Source organism: Chamaea fasciata, unplaced genomic scaffold, assembly GCF_029207755.1.
Source record: "Chamaea fasciata isolate MVZ Bird 193981 ecotype frontalis unplaced genomic scaffold, bChaFas1.0.hap1 SCAF_780, whole genome shotgun sequence".
NCBI lineage: Eukaryota > Metazoa > Chordata > Aves > Passeriformes > Sylviidae > Chamaea > Chamaea fasciata.
Window position 1 is genome coordinate 32,111 of NW_027094865.1, and position 15,619 is coordinate 47,729.

At 62.2% G+C, this 15,619-nt stretch overlaps 2 protein-coding genes across 2 annotated transcripts; one reads left to right on the top strand and one right to left on the bottom strand.

The window, feature by feature from the left end:
• Window positions 1–294: 294 nt before the first annotated feature.
• Window positions 295–3,058, bottom strand: LOC136305904 (keratin, type I cytoskeletal 9-like). Its single transcript, XM_066209219.1, has 3 exons — window positions 3,001–3,058; window positions 2,142–2,276; window positions 295–1,193 (listed from the first exon to the last, which is right to left on the bottom strand). Exons 1-3 carry the CDS (start codon window positions 3,056–3,058, stop codon window positions 295–297), a joined length of 1,092 nt encoding a protein of 363 aa, XP_066065316.1.
• Window positions 3,059–5,384: 2,326 nt separating this feature from the next.
• Window positions 5,385–15,610, top strand: LOC136305902 (phostensin-like). Its single transcript, XM_066209217.1, has 4 exons — window positions 5,385–5,413; window positions 7,603–9,387; window positions 11,163–11,397; window positions 13,603–15,610. The coding sequence occupies exons 2-4, from the start codon at window positions 7,609–7,611 to the stop codon at window positions 13,620–13,622; spliced, it is 2,034 nt and encodes a 677-aa protein (XP_066065314.1). The 5' UTR covers window positions 5,385–5,413; window positions 7,603–7,608; the 3' UTR covers window positions 13,623–15,610.
• Window positions 15,611–15,619: the final 9 nt, after the last annotated feature.

The window sequence follows — 15,619 nt, forward strand, 5'->3', positions numbered from 1 at the left end:
CCACGCCGTTCCCAGCGTCCCCAGGGATGTCCCCAGGCCGTTCCCAGTGTCCCCAGGGATGTCCCCACGCCGTTCCCAGCGTCCCCAGGGATGTCCCCACGCCGTTCCCAGTGTCCCCAGTGATGTCCCCAGGCCGTTCCCAGTGTCCCCAGTGATGTCCCCAGGCCGTTCCCAGTGTCCCCAGTGTCCCCAGTCTGCGGTGACAGTGACGAGGCCGACGCCGGATCCGAGGCTTTATTTGGGATCCGCTGGAATCCTCTGGGATCCCTTTGGGATCCGTCCGGGACCCCTCCTCTATTTCCGGCAGCCCCCGCACCCGTCCCCGTCCCTGTCACTGGATCCCTGACTGGATCCCTGGTTGGATCCCTGACTGGATCCCTGGGCAGATCCCAGGGCAGACCCAGCCCCGGCTCCCTGACCGGATCCCTCCTGAGCAGATCCCAGGGCGGATCCTGCCCTGGCGCCCTGGGTGGATCCCGGGGCAGATCCCGGGGCGGATCCCGGCCCCCGGCGGACGGGGATGTAGCCCCCGAGGCGGGCGGGGTCGCGCAGCCCCGGCACGAAGGGGATCCCGGGGTTCTTGTAGCCGGGGCGCTGCCGGGAGCCCAGGGATCCCGCGGAGGATCCCCCGAAGGATCCCCAGTCCCCTCCGGAGGATCCCGAGCCCCCGTAGGACCCTGGACCGCCCCCGTAGGACCCTGAGCTGCCCCCATAGGATCCCGACCCGCCCCCATAGGATCCTGAGCTGCCCCCATAGGATCCTGGACCGCCCCCGTAGGATCCCGGCCTGCCCTGAGATCCCGATCCACCCCCATAGGATCCTGACCCGCCCCCATAGGATCCTGGACCGCCCCCATAGGATCCTGACCCGCCCCCATAGGATCCTGGACCGCCCCCATAGGATCCTGACCCGCCCCCATAGGATCCTGGACCGCCCCCATAGGATCCCGGCCTGCCCTGAGATCCCGATCCACCCCCATAGGATCCTGACCCGCCCCCATAGGACCCTGGACCACCCCCATAGGACCCTGGACCACCCCCATAGGACCCTGAGCTGCCCCCGTAGGATCCTGGACCGCCCCCATAGGATCCTGACCCGCCCCCATAGGATCCTGGACCGCCCCCATAGGATCCCGGCCTGCCCTGAGATCCCGATCCACCCCCATAGGACCCTGGACCGCCCCCATAGGATCCTGGACCGCCCCCATAAGACCCTGAGCTGCCCCCATAGGATCCCGGCCTGCCCTGAGATCCTGATCCCCCATAGGACCCTGACCCACCCCCATAAGATCCCGGTCTACCCTGAGACCCCGACCCTCCATAGGATCCTGATCCTCCTCCGTAGGATCCCGAATCGCCCCCATAAGATCCCAACCCCCCATAAGATCCCGGTTTTCCATGGGATCCCGGCCTGCCCTGGGATCCTGATCCACCCCCGTAGGATCCCGATCCTCCTCCATAGGATCCCGGTCTTCCCCCGTAGGATCCCGGCCTGCCCTGGGATCCCGACCCTCCATAGGATCCTGACCCACCGTAGGATCCTGACCCACCGTAGGATCCCGGTCCACCCCCGTAAGATCCCAGTTTTCCATGGGATCCCGGCCTGCCCTGGGATCCCGACCCTCCTCCGTAGGATCCTGATCCACCCCCGTAAGATCCCAGCCCCCCATAGGATCCCGGCCTGCCCTGGGATCCCGATCCCCCGTAGGATCCCGAATCGCCTCCGTAGGATCCTCCATAGGATCCCGCGTCATCCCCGTAGGATCCCGAGGATCCCCCGTAGGAGCCGGATCCGCCTCCCCCCTGGGATCCACTTCCCCCCTGGGATCCGGGTCTGCCCGATCCGGATCCAGATCCGGGTCTTCCTGATCCAGATCCAGGTCTGCCCGATCCGGATCCGTAGGACCCTGAGCTGGATCCCCCATAGGATCCCGAATTCCCATAGGATCCCGAATTCCCATAGGACCCCGATCCGCCCCCGTAGGACCCCGATCCGCCCCCGTAAGTCCCCGAATCTCCGGAGGATCCTGCGGTGCCGGAGGATCCCGAATTCCCAGAGGATCCCGATGCGCTTCCGGCCGATCCCGATCCGCCTCCAGAGGATCCCGGGTGTCCGCAGGCTCCCCCGGAGGATCCCAGACTTCCGGAGGACCCCCGGGAGGATCCGGATCCCAGCTGGGGGCTGAGGAACCCGAGCGGATCCTTGCAGGGATCCACCCCGGCCGTCAGCGGGGTCAGCGCGGGGCCGGGGGCGGAGTCGCCGCGCCCAGAGGTGCCTGGGGGAGGTCAAAGGTCAGCCGGCTCCAGTATACACCAGTACGGACCAGTTTGGACCAGTACGGACCAGTTCCCAGCCCAGCCCATCCCGGTTCATCCCAGTTCATCCCAGTCCGTCCCAGTCCATCCCAGTCCCAGCCCAGTTCATCCCAGTCCATCCCAATCCCATCTCAGTCCATCCCAGTCCCATCCCAGTCACCGCAGTCCCACCCAGATTCCGTATCCGTCATTCCCAGTCCCTCCCAAACTCCCTATCGCTCCATCTCCGTCCCTCCCAGTTCCTGTCCCAGTTTCCCTCCCTGACCCCGTCCCATTCCCCATTCCCAGTTCATCCCAGTCTCCCAAATCTCCAATCCCAGTCCCCCCAGTCCCCCCCAATCCTCTCCCAGTCCACCCCAGTCCCCCACATCCCCGTTCCCAGTGGCTCCAGTGCCCCCCGTCCATCCCAGTCCATCCCAGTTCCCCCCAGTCCTCTTCCAGTCCATCCCAGTCCCCCCATATCCCTGTTCCCAGTCCATCCCAGTCCCCCCAGTCCATCCCAGTCCCTCCCAATCCTCTCCCAGTCCATCCCAGTCCCCCATATCTCCAATCCCAGTAACCCCAGTCCATCCCAGTCCCCCATATCCCCATTCCCAGTCCATCCCAGTCCATCCCAGTCCCCCATATCCCCATTCCCAGTCCATTCCAGTCCATCCCAGTCCCTCCCAGTCCCCCCAGTCTCACCCAGCAGCAGCAGCAGCAGCAGCGCCACCAGGGGCCGGCAGGGCCCGGGCGGAGCCATCGGGGCCAGGTGGGGACAGGTGGGACCAGGTGGGGACAGGAGGGGACAGGAGGGGACCGGGGACACCTTAAATAGCCCAGGTGAGGGGGGAGGGGCCCAGGTGAGGGTGGGGGAGGGGCCCCGCCCACCCCAAAATCCTCTGAGTCACCGGGATTGACCCGCTTGGGGTGGGGAGGGGGACGGGGACACACCTGGGACACACCTGGGGGGGATGAAACACACCTGAGGGGGATGGGCGACACCTGGGGACAGCGGGGACACACCTGGAGCACACCTGGGGGATTTGGGACACCTGGGAGGATCCGGGGGGGGGCAGAGACACACCTGGGAACACCTGGAGCACACCTGGGGGATTTGGGACACCTGGGAGGATCCGGGGGGGGCAGAGACACACCTGGGAACACCTGGAGCACACCTGGGGGATTTGGGACACCTGGGAGGATCCGGGGGGGGCAGAGACACACCTGGGAACACCTGGAGCACACCTGGGGGGAAATGGGGACACCTGGGGCACACCTGAGGGGACGCTGGGACACCTGGGGCACACCTGGAGGGGTCACCTGCTTCTGCCCCAGCCGAGGGGGGATCAGGGCTCACCTGGCCAGGATCGGGATTGGGACTGAGATCATCTGGCCAGGTGTGGGTCAGGGTCAGGGCTCACCTGCCCAGGTGTGGGTCAGGGTCAGGGCTCACCTGGCCAGGTGTGGGTCAGGGTCAGGGCTCACCTGCCCAGGTGTGGGTCAGGGCTCACCTGGCCAGGTGTGGATCAGGGTCAGGGCTCACCTGGCCAGGTGTGGATCAGGGTCAGGGCTCACCTGGCCAGGTGCGGGGTCAGGGCTCACCTGGCCAGGTGTGGATCAGGGTCAGGGCTCACCTGGCCAGGTGCGGGGTCAGGGCTCACCTGGCCAGGTGTGGGTCAGGGTCAGGGCTCACCTGGCCAGGTGTGGATCAGGGTCAGGGCTCACCTGCCCAGGTGTGGGTCAGGGTCAGGGCTCACCTGGCCAGGTGTGGGTCAGGGTCAGGGCTCACCTGCCCAGGTGCGGGGTCAGGGTCAGGGCTCACCTGCCCAGGTGTGGGGTCAGGGTCAGGGCTCACCTGACCAGGTGTGGGTCAGGGCTCACCTGGCCAGGTGTGGGTCAGGGTCAGGGCTCACCTGCCCAGGTGCGGGGTCAGGGCTCACCTGGCCAGGTGTGGGGTCAGGGTCAGGGCTCACCTGCCCAGGTGTGGGGTCAGGGTCAGGGCTCACCTGGCCAGGTGTGGGGTCAGGGCTCACCTGCCCAGGTGTGGATCAGGGTCAGGGCTCACCTGCCCAGGTGTGGGGTCAGGGTCAGGGCTCACCTGGCCAGGTGCGGGGTCAGGGCTCACCTGCCCAGGTGTGGGGTCAGGGTCAGGGTTCACCTGGCCAGGTGTGGATCAGGGTCAGGGCTCACCTGCCCAGGTGCGGGGTCAGGGTCAGGTGTGACGTCACCGCTCACCTGGCCGGGATCGGGGTCACCTTCTGGGCGCGGCCGACGCCGAGGTGACCCCGACCCCCACCCCGGGGTGCGGCCCAGGTGAGGGTGGGGTCCCCAGGTGAGCTGAGGTGGGGGCGGGGCCCCCCCGGAAACCGCCGATTTAAGGGGTGGGGGAGGGGGAGACGCGGCCGCCGCCCCTCCCCCACCCCCCCCGAGGGGATCCCGGGAATTGGGGAAGGGGCCGGGAATCCGGGGGGATTTGGGGGAGTTTGGAGCCGGGGGAGTTCTGGGAAAGGGAATCTGGGGGATTTTGGGGAATTTCGGGGAATTTTTGGAAATTTTGGGGAATTTTTGGGAATTTCGGGGCAGTTTGGGCGGAATTCCTGGAATTCTGAGGAATTTCGCGGCGATTCGAGAGGGCGACCCTACAGAAACACCCGAGGCCCCTCCCCTAGCCCCGCCCCTTCCGCGAGGCCCCGCCCCCCTTGCAGCACACAAAGAGACTCCTTCCCCCTCCCCCTCCCCCTCCCCCAACTCGGGGGGTCCCTCCCGCCCCTCCCCCAGCCCCCGAACATCCCCCCAAAAATTCCCCCCAAAAATCTTGGATTCGCCCCTCCCCCCCCCATCTTTTCCCGCGCGGATTTTTGGGGGGTTCGGGTTCGACCCCTCCCCCCACCACCCCCCCCAATTTCCCCTCCCACCCCCCCCCCCCCCCAAATTTCGGCTCCCTCGAAAAATAAAAGGGGGGTGCAGGGGGCGCCCCTCCCCCTCCGCTTCCTCCCGCCCCTCCCCCCACCTCCCCCCGCCCCTCCCCCACCCCAGGAAAAGCCGCTTTTCCTCCCCCCTCCCCTCCCCCCCCCCCGCCGCTTCCTCCGGGTCCCTCCCGCGCCTCCAGCCCCGGGTGAGTATTTTGGGGACCCCTCCCCCCCCTCCCCCCCATTTCGGGGTCTCTCGGGGTGGGGGAGGGGCGGCCCCCCCCGGGATTTCCCCTCCCCCCTCCCCTTTTTTCCCGCCCTTTTTTTTTTTCCTTCACCCCTAAAAAAATATTTAAAAAAATTCTCCCTCCGCCGCCCCTCCCCCACCCGCCACACCCCGAGCGCTCCGGGGGGTCCCGGGGGTGCCGCCGACCCCTCCCCAAATTTGGGGGGGGCTCCCTTCCCCTCCCCCATCCCCCGCGGCGGTTTTGGGGCGTTTTCCGGCCATTTGGGGGATTTTCTTTCTTTTTTTTCCCCTTTTTTCCGGAGACGCCCCCGGCGGAATTTTGGCATTTCTCCGAGGAGTTTCGGGGATTCCCCGCGGAATTTTGGGACCCTCGGGGACACCTGGGACACCCCCGCCCCCCCCCCAAAGGATTTCCTGGGATCCCCCCCCCCCGGATTTCCCGGAATTCCCCCAGAATTCCCGGACCCGCCCCCAGGATTCCCGGGATTCCCGCAGGATTCCCGGGATTCTTCCATGGCTCCTCCGAACTCCCGGGATGGCGGGGAGCCCCGGGCACCGGGGGGAGGCGATGCTGATGACGAGGGACGGTGTCCCCAAATGTCCCCTCCCCGCGTGGCTCCACCGGCGCCGGCCTCAGCTCCCGCCCCGGGGCCTCGGTGGCCTCGGTGGCCCCTGTCCCATCCCTGGTGGCCTCGGTGGCCCCTGTCCCCATCCCTGGTGGCCTCTGTCCCATCCTTGGTGGCCCTGTCCCTGTTCTGGTGGCCTTGGTGTCCCCTGTCCCATCCCTGGTGTCCCTGTCCCTGTTCTGGTGGCCTCAGTGGCCTCAGTCCCATGCTTGGTGTCCTTGGTGGCCCTGTCCCATCTCTGCTGGCCACTGTCCCCATCCCTGGTGTCCCTGGTGGCCTCAGTCCCATCCTTGGTGGCCTTGGTGGCCCTGTCCCATCTCTGCTGGCCACTGTCCCCATCCCTGGTGGCCCCTGTCCCATCCTTGGTGTCCTTGGTGTCCCCTGTCCCATCTCTGCTGGCCACTGTCCCCATCCCTGGTGGCCTCAGTCCCATCCTTGGTGGCCCCTGTCCCTGTACTGGTGTCCCTGTCCCTGTTCTGGTGGCCCTGGTGGCCCCTGTCCCCTTCCAGGTGGCTCCGATGTCCCCAAGCCCGTTCCGTGTCCCTCAAACTCCGTCCCAGTTCCCTCCAGCAGCCCCAAATCCCACCCTGCTCCCTCCGTTCTGTCCCCACAGTGTCCCCAATGTCCCCCCAGTGTCCCTGGTGTCCCCTCAGTGTCCCCACAGTGTCCCTGGTGTCCCCACTGGGGGACGGCGGTGCCGGGCTGGACAATCCCATCCCAGTGCCCCCAGTCCCCATCCCAGTTCCCTCCGCCAGTTCCAAACCCTGTCCCATTTCCCCGTGCTGTCCCCCCAGTGTCCCCAGAGTGTCCCCAGTGTCCCCATGGGTGGATGACGGGACCGGACAGCCCAACTGGCCCTGTGCTGTCCCCACTGTCCCCTCAGTGTCCCCATTGTCCCCAGGCCGGGATGGCGCTGCCGGGCTGGAAGCTGACCCTGTCCTGTCCCCGGTGTCCCCTCAGTGTCCCCGGTGTCCCCACAGTGTCCCCAGTGTCCCCGCAGTGTCCCCACTGTCCCCTCAGTGTCCCCATTGTCCCCAGGCCGGGATGGCGCTGCCGGGCTGGAAGCTGACCCTGTCCTGTCCCCACAGTGTCCTCGCAGTGTCCCCGGTGTCCCCACAGTGTCCCCAGTGTCCCCGCAGTGTCCCCAGTGTCCCCTCAGTGTCCCCATTGTCCCCAGGCCGGGATGGCGCTGCCGGGCTGGAAGCTGACCCTGTCCTGTCCCCGGTGTCCCCTCAGTGTCCCCGGTGTCCCCACAGTGTCCCCAGTGTCCCCGCAGTGTCCCCAGTGTCCCCTCAGTGTCCCCGGTGTCCCCACAGTGTCCCCACTGTCCCCCCAGTGTCCCCGGTGTCCCCTCAGTGTCCCCATTGTCCCCAGGCCGGGATGGCGCTGCCGGGCTGGAAGCTGACCCTGTCCTGTCCCCGGTGTCCCCTCAGTGTCCCCGGTGTCCCCTCAGTGTCCCCACAGTGTCCCCAGTGTCCCCGCAGTGTCCCCACTGTCCCCTCAGTGTCCCCATTGTCCCCAGGCCGGGATGGCGCTGCCGGGCTGGAAGCTGCAGCTCCTGGAGCGGCGGCGCCGGGAGGATGAGGCCGCGCGGCGCCGGGAGCGCGAGCAGCGGGAGCGCGCGGCGCAGGTGCCCACCTGGAAACGGGAACTGCTGGAGCGGCGGCGGGCGCGGGCCGGGGGCACACCTGGGGGCGCACCTGAGTCTGGGGGCACACCTGGGGGCACACCTGAGTCTGGGGGCACACCTGAGCAGGACGCTCTGGGCGGGTCCCTGGCGCTGGCGCCGGGGCTGAGCCGCAGCACCGAGGGGCTGGAGAGATGTGCCCAAAACCCCCCCCGGGACCCCCAAACCCCCCCCCGGGACCCCCAAAACCCCCCCCGGGACCCCCCAAATCCCCCCCGGGATTCCCAAAATCTCCGAGATGCCAAAAATCCTCCCCCAGATCCTGAAGATCCGCCCCGGGACCCCCCGAATTCCCCCCGGGACCCCCCAGATTCCCCCCGGGACCCCCAGGACCCCCCCCGGGGCTGCGTCAGCCGCCTGCGGAGCCGCTTTGTCCCCGAGGGTCCCCCCCGGGGTGGGGACGGCCCTGGAGGGGACGAGGGGCGCGGGGCGGTCACCAAGGCGGGGTCACCTGAGGGTCAAGGGTCAGCCAAGGACATTGGAGTGGTCAAAGGTCATGGGGGGGTCAGCGGTGTGGGGTCGCCTGAGGGTCAAGGGTCAGTGAAGGGTTTGGGGACAGTCGAGGGACAAGGGACGGTCAAGGGTCATGGATTGGTCAGCGGTGTGGGGTCACCTGAAGGTCGAGGGTCAGCCAAGGACACAGGAGTGGTCAGAGGTCATGGGGTGGTCACCAAGGCGGGGTCACCTGAGGGTCAAGGGTCAGCCAAGGCCGCGGGGACAGCGGCGACCCCCGGGGCGCTCCGGAGTTTGGGGACAGCAGAGGGACAAGGGACACCTGAGGGCCAGGGGGTGGCCCAGACCCCCAGGAGGGTCCCGGGTCACACCTTGGGGACACCCGAGGCTTTGGGGACGGCCAAGGGCGTGGCCCCGGGGTCACCGTCGGCCGTGGGGACAGCAGGGGGTGACAGAGTGACCGCGGTGGCCTCGGAGGAGGGACAGGGGACAAACAAGGGACAGGGCACGGTCAAGGGCATGGTCAGGAGCTGGAAGGCGGTGGAGGGACGGGGGGCTCAGGGGACACCGGGGACAGCGGGGACACAAGCGACAGTGAACGGCCACCAGCCCCCGGGGCCACCCAAGCCCTCGCTGACCGCACCTCCCGTCCCCGCCCCCGCCGTGTCACCCGTGTCGCGTCCCTCGGTGTCACCTCCGTGCTCCGAGGGCGGGGCCGCGCTCTCGCCGGGGGTGGCCGTCCCGGTGTCCGGCGGCGTCCCGGTGTCCGGCGGTGTCCCCATGTCTGGCGGCGGTGTCCCGGTGTCCGGCGGTGTCCCCATGTCCGGCGGCGGTGTCCCCGTGTCCGGCGGCGGTGTCCCCGTGTCCGGCGGTGTCCCCTCGGCCGCGCGGGCTCTGTCCCCCCGCCGGGAGCCGCCGTGTCCCCCGCCGTGTCCCCACCCGGCCGTGCAGCGCCGCAGCGGTAACACCATCACCGTGCGGCCGCGCCGGGGCCCCGCGGGCGGGGGCGGCCCCGGGGGCGGCGCCGGGGTCCCCGCGGATGTCGCCGAGGCGCCCCCGGGGCCCCCCAAGAAGCGCTACCCCACGGCCGAGCAGATCCAGGTGATCGGCGGGTACCTGGCGCTGCCGCGCTCCTGCCTGGCCAAGAGCGACCCCCACCGCAAGAAGGTACGGCCGGCTCCGGGGCCACCTGTGTCACCTGGGTGTCACCTGGGTGCGATCCGTGTGTCACCTGGGTCACCTGTGTGCGATCCGTGTGTCACCTGGGTCACCTGTGTGAGCTCGGGGTCACCTGTGTGTCACCAGTGTCACCTGGGTGCGATCTGTGTGTCACCTGTGTGAGCTCGGGGTCACCTGTGTGAGCTCGGGGTCACCTGTGTCACCTGTGTGCGATCCATGTGTCACCTGGGTCACCTGTGTGAGCTCGGGGTCACCTGTGTGTGTCACCTGTGTGCGATCCGTGTGTCACCTGGGTCACCGGTGTCACCTGTGTGCGATCCGTGTGTCACCTGTGTGAGCTCGGGGTCACCTGTGTCACCTGTGTGAGCTCCGGGTCACCTGTGTGTGTCACCTATGGGTGATCCGTGTGTCACCTGGGTCACTTGTCTGAGCTCGGGGTCACCTGTGTGTGTCACCGGTGTCACCTGTGTGCGATCCGTGTGTCACCTGGGTCACCTGTGTGAGCTCGGGGTCACCTGTATGTGACCTGTGTCACCTGTGTTACCTTTTTGTCATCTCTGTGTCACCTGAGTGTCACCTGGGTGTCATCTCCGTGTCACCTGTGTCCCCCTCCTCGTGTCCCCTCTCTGTCCATCCCCCGTCCTTGTGTCACCTGTGTCACCTCAGTGTCACCTGGGTCACCTGTGTGTGACCTGTGTGTGACCTGTGTGTCACCGGTGTGTCACCTGTGTCCCCCCCGCCCTCCCATCCCTCCTTTAGGTGCTCTCGGGTCCCCCCAGGTGTCCCCGTGTCCCCCCCCAGGTGTCCCCCCCAGGTGTCCCCCCCAGGTGTCCCCGCCCCCCGTTTTTGGGGGGTTCTGGTTCTCCCCCCGCCGTTACCCAGAATCCTCCGCGGCTCCCCCAAAACAGGAACCGGCTGTGGGGGAGGGGCAGGAGGCGCTTCCGGCCGCGGGGGGAGGGGCCCCTCCCCCACCCCGCCCGTCCCAAATTCCCGAATTCCCCCAAAGCTTCCACGGCCGCCGAGCCCCGCCCCGAAATTCCCAACCCCGCCCGGATTCCCACGATGTCCCCGAACGTCCCCAAACTCCCAGTGTCCCCAAAATCCCCCAGATGTCCCCAAATATGTGTCCCCAATGTCCGCAAACTGTCCCCAAATCCCCAATGTGCCCAGTGTCCCCACTGTCCCCAGGGTCCCCAAATGTCCCCAATGTCCTAATTGTCCCCAGTGTCTCCGATGTCCCCAAACCGTCCCCATTGTCCCCCAGTGTCCCCATGTCCCCGATGTCCCCAAACTGTCCCCAATGTCCCCCAGTGTCCCCAATGTCCCCCATGTCCCCAGTGTCCCCGATGTCCCCATTGTCCCCACTGTCCCCAGGGTCCCCAAATGTCCCCAATGTCCTAATTGTCCCCAGTGTCCCCCATGTCCCCAAACTGTCCCCAAACTGTCCCCCATGTCCCCAATGTCCCCCAGTGTCCCCAAACTGTCCCCAATGTCCTAACTGTCCCCAGTGTCCCCGATGTCCCCAAACTGTCCCCAAAGTCCCCAGTGTCCCCACTGTCCTAATTGCCCCCAATGTCCCCCATGTCCCCAGTGTCCCCGATGTCCCCAAAGTGTCCCCCATGTCCCCAATCCCCCCAGTGTCCCCGATGTCCCCAAACCGTCCCCAATGTCCCCCAGTGTCCCCACTGTCCCCAAACTGTCCCCAATGTCCCCAATCCCCCCAGTGTCCCCGATGTCCCCAAAGTGTCCCCATTGTCCCCCAGCTGAAGATCTGGTTCAGCGAGCGGGATCTGGAGCGAACCTTCTCGTACCCGTCGGAGGGGGCGGCGCTGGCGGCCTGGGGACCCCCCGAGGAGCCCCCCGGGACCCCCCCGGGACCCCCCGGCGGCCGCGACAATGACGACGACGAGGAGGAGGAGGAGGAGGAGGAGGAGGAAGAGCCCCCTCCCCCCACGGGGGGGCTGCCGGGGGGGCTCCGGGGCCGCGCCCTGCTCGTCGGTGGGTGGAACCCGGGGGGCTTTGGGGCTCCTGGGAAGGGATTGGGGGCCTTTGGGAATGAATTTGGGGGGGATTTGGGGGGTTTGGGGTCCTGGGAAGGGATTTGGGGGGATTGGGGGGCTTTGGGAATGAATTTGGGGGGGATTTGGGGGGTTTGGGGTCCTGGGAAGGGATTTGGGGGGATTGGGGGGCTTTGGGAATGAATTTGGGGGGGATTTGGGGGGTTTGGGGTCCTGGGAAGGGATTTGGGGGGATTGGGGGGCTTTGGGAATGAATTTGGGGGGGATTTGGGGGGTTTGGGGTCCTGGGAAGGGATTTGGGGGGATTGGGGGGCTTTGGGAATGAATTTGGGGGGGATTTGGGGGGTTTGGGGTCCTGGGAAGGGATTTGGGGGGTTTGGGGTCCTGGGAAGGGATTGGGGGTTTGGGAATGAATTTGGGGGAGATTTGGGGGGTTTGGGGTCTTGGAAAGGGATTTGGGGGGAATTTGGGGGTCTTGGGAAGGGATTGGGGGTTTGGGGGCCTTTGGGAATGAATTTGGGGGGGATTTGGGGGGTTTGGGGCTCCTGGGAAGGGATTGGGGGGAATTTGGGGGTCTTGGGAAGGGATTTGGGGGGATTGGGGGGCTTTGGGAATGAATTTGGGGGAGATTTGGGGGGTTTGGGGTCTTGGAAAGGGATTTGGGGGGAATTTGGGGGTCTTGGGAAGGGATTTGGGGGGTTTGGGGGGCTTTGGGAATGAATTTGGGGGAGATTTGGGGGGTTTGGGGTCCTGGGAAGGGATTTGGGGGGTTTGGGGGGAATTTGGGGGTCTTGGGAAGGGATTTGGGGGGTTTGGGGGGCTTTGGGAATGAATTTGGGGGGGATTTGGGGGGTTTGGGGTCCTGGGAAGGGATTTGGGGGGATTGGGGGGCTTTGGGAATGAATTTGGGGGGGATTTGGGGGGTTTGGGGGTCTTGGGAAGGGATTTAGGGGGTTTGGGGGGAATTTGGGGGTCTTGGGAAGGGATTTGGGGGGTTTGGGGGGCTTTGGGAATGAATTTGGGGGAGATTTGGGGGGTTTGGGGTCCTGGGAAGGGATTTGGGGGATTTGGGGGGAATTTGGGGGAAATTTGGTGAAACTTGGTGGAATTTGAGGGGATTTGGGTGGAATTTGGGGGGAAATTTGGTGGATTTAGGTGGAATTTGGGGTTATTTTGGGAAATTTGGGGTAATTTTGGGGATTTTGGGGTTAGTTTGGGGGAATTTGGGGGATTTCGGGGTTATTTTGGGGTTATTTTGGGTAATTTTGGGTAATTTGGTGGAATTTGGGGTTTTTTGGCGGTTATTTTGGGTAATTTTGGGGGATTTCGGGGTTATTTGTGGTTATTTGGGGGTATTTTGGTGGATTTTGGGGTTATCTTGGGGTAATTTGGATAATTTTGGGGGATTTTGGGGTAATTTGGGGGATTTCGGGGTTATTTTGGGTCATTTGTGGTGATTTCGGGGTTATTTGGGGTTATTTTGGGGTTGTTTCAGGGTTATTTTGGGGGATTTTGGGTCATTTTGGGTGATTTCGGGGTTATTTGGGGTTATTTGGGGGGATTTTAGGTCATTTGTGGTGATTTCGGGGTTATTTGGGGTTATTTTGGGGTTATTTTGGGTTATTTGGGGGGATTTTGGGTCATTTGGGGTGATTTTCGGGTTATTTTGGGTTGTTTTGGGGGCTTTCGGGTCATTTGTGGTGATTTCGGGGTTATTTGGGGTTATTTCGGGGTTATTTGGGGTTATTTCGGGGTCATTTCGGGTTATTTGGGGTGATTTCGGGGTTATTTGGGGTGATTTTGGGGGCTTTCGGGTCATTTGTGGTGATTTCGGGGTTATTTGGGGTTATTTCGGGGTTATTTTGGGTGATTTCGGGGTCATTTCGGGTCATTTGTGGTGATTTCGGGGTTATTTGGGGTTATTTCGGGGTTATTTGGGGTGATTTTGGGGGCTTTCGGGTCATTTGGGGTGATTTCGGGGTTATTTGGGGTTATTTCGGGGTTATTTTGGGTGATTTCGGGGTCATTTCGGGTCATTTGTGGTGATTTCGGGGTCATTTGGGGTGATTTCGGGGTTATTTTGGGTGATTTGGGGGGATTTCGGGTCATTTGGGGTTATTTCGGGGTCATTTGGGGTGATTTCGGGGTTGTCTGGGGTGCCCCTGACCCCTCTCCCCCTCCCCAGACGAGTCCTGCCGTCGGTGACCCCGGCCCAGCCCCCCCGGGACCCCCAGCGCCGGCGATGGGGGAGGGGCAGGCCATGGCCGGACCCACGGACGGAGCCCCCCGCCCACCCGGGGGGGCCGGACATTCCCCCCGGCGGGGTCTGGGGGGTCTTCTCACCCCGTTTTGCAGCTTTTTTAGTACCGGGGGAGGGTCGGGTTTTTTAATTGGCCCTAACGAGGGGTTTTTTTAAGCTTAATTACGGTTTTTTATGATGGGGGAGGGGGGGCGAAGCCGCTTGAAAGGGGGGGAGGGGAGGGGGCGGACTGGGGAGGGAAGGGCGGAAAAATGGCGCGGGATGGAGTAGGCCGAAGCCTGCGGCCTGCTCCTGTTGCCACGGCAACGAAGCCCGCGGCCCGTGTACTCCTAAAGCCCGCTCCCGAGCTCTATCGCGACGGTGACAATAAACGCCGACTATCGCGACAGTGACAATGAAACCGCCGCCGTGACCCCGCCCGGCGACTCTGGGGACGGGAGGCGGCCGAGGGGGAGACGCACAAAACCACGGGAAATACACCAAAATCCGCGCCCGAAAATACCAACAGCGGGCGAAACCGCCTCGAATGAAGGGTTAGAAAGGGTAGTAAAGGGTTAAAAAGGATTTTAAAAGGGTTAAAACGGTAAAGAAAGGGTTAAAAAGGGTTATAAAAGGGTAAAAATGGTAAAGAAAGGGTTAAAAAGGGTTATAAAAGGGTAAAAATGGTAAAGAAAGGGTTAAAAAGGGTTAAAACGGTAAAGAAAGGGTTAAAAAGGGTTCAAAAGGGTTAAAAAGGTTAAAAATGGTAAAGAAAGGGTTAAAAAGGGTTAAAAAGGGTTAAAAAGGGTAAAAATGGTAAAGAAAGGGTTAAAAAGGGTTAAAACGGTAAAGAAAGGGTTAAAAAGGGTTCAAAAGGGTTAAAAAGGTTAAAAATGGTAAAGAAAGGGTTAAAAAGGGTTAAAAAGGGTTAAAAACTGTAAAAATGGTAAAGAAAGGGTTAAAAAGGGTTCAAAAGGGTTAAAATGGTTAAAAGGGGTAAAAAGGGTAAAAAAGATCAAAAAAGGGTAAAAAGGGTAAAAAAAGGGTAAAAACGGTAAAGGGTTAAAAAGGATTAAAAAGGTTAAAAGGGTAAAAAGGGTAAAGAAAGGGTTAAAAAGGGTAAAAATGGTAAAGAAAGGGTTAAAAAGGGTTCAAAAGGGTTAAAAAGGGTAAAAATGGTAAAGAAAGGGTTAAAAAGGGTTAAAAAGGGTTAAAAACGGTAAAAATGGTAAAGAAAGGGTTAAAAAGGGTTAAAAAGGGTTAAAAACTGTAAAAATGGTAAAGAAAGGGTTAAAAAGGGTTCAAAAGGGTTAAAATGGTTAAAAGGGGTAAAAAGGGTAAAAAAGATCAAAAAAGGGTAAAAAGGGTAAAAAAAGGGTAAAAACGGTAAAGGGTTAAAAAGGATTAAAAAGGTTAAAAGGGTAAAAAGGGTAAAGAAAGGGTTAAAAAGGGTAAAAATGGTAAAGAAAGGGTTAAAAAGGGTTCAAAAGGGTTAAAATGGTTAAAAGGGGTAAAAAGGGTAAAAAAGAGCAAAAAAGGGTAAAAAGAGTAAAAAAAGGGTAAAAACGGTAAAGGGTTAAAAAGGGTTAAAAAGGTTAAAAGGGTAAAAAGGGTAAAGAAAGGGTTAAAAAGGGTAAAAAAGGGTTAAAAGGGTAAAAAGGGTTAAAAAGGGTTAAAAACGGGTAAAAAGGGTAAAAAAAGGGTTTTAAAAAGGGTTAAAAGGATAAAAAGGGTAAAAACCGGTAAAAATGGTAAAACAGGCGTAAAAAAGGGTAAAAACGGTAAAGAATGAGTAAAAAGGGTTAAAAAGAGGGGTAAAAAAACGGGTAAGAAACGCTTCGAAAGAAATCCCACGAAAGCCTAAAAACGGTTCGAACAAATCTCAGCGAAAACGCCGAAAAAGGCCCCGGAAACAACGAAACAAACCAACCGAGCGGCGCCGAGGACGCGCCAAAAACGCTCC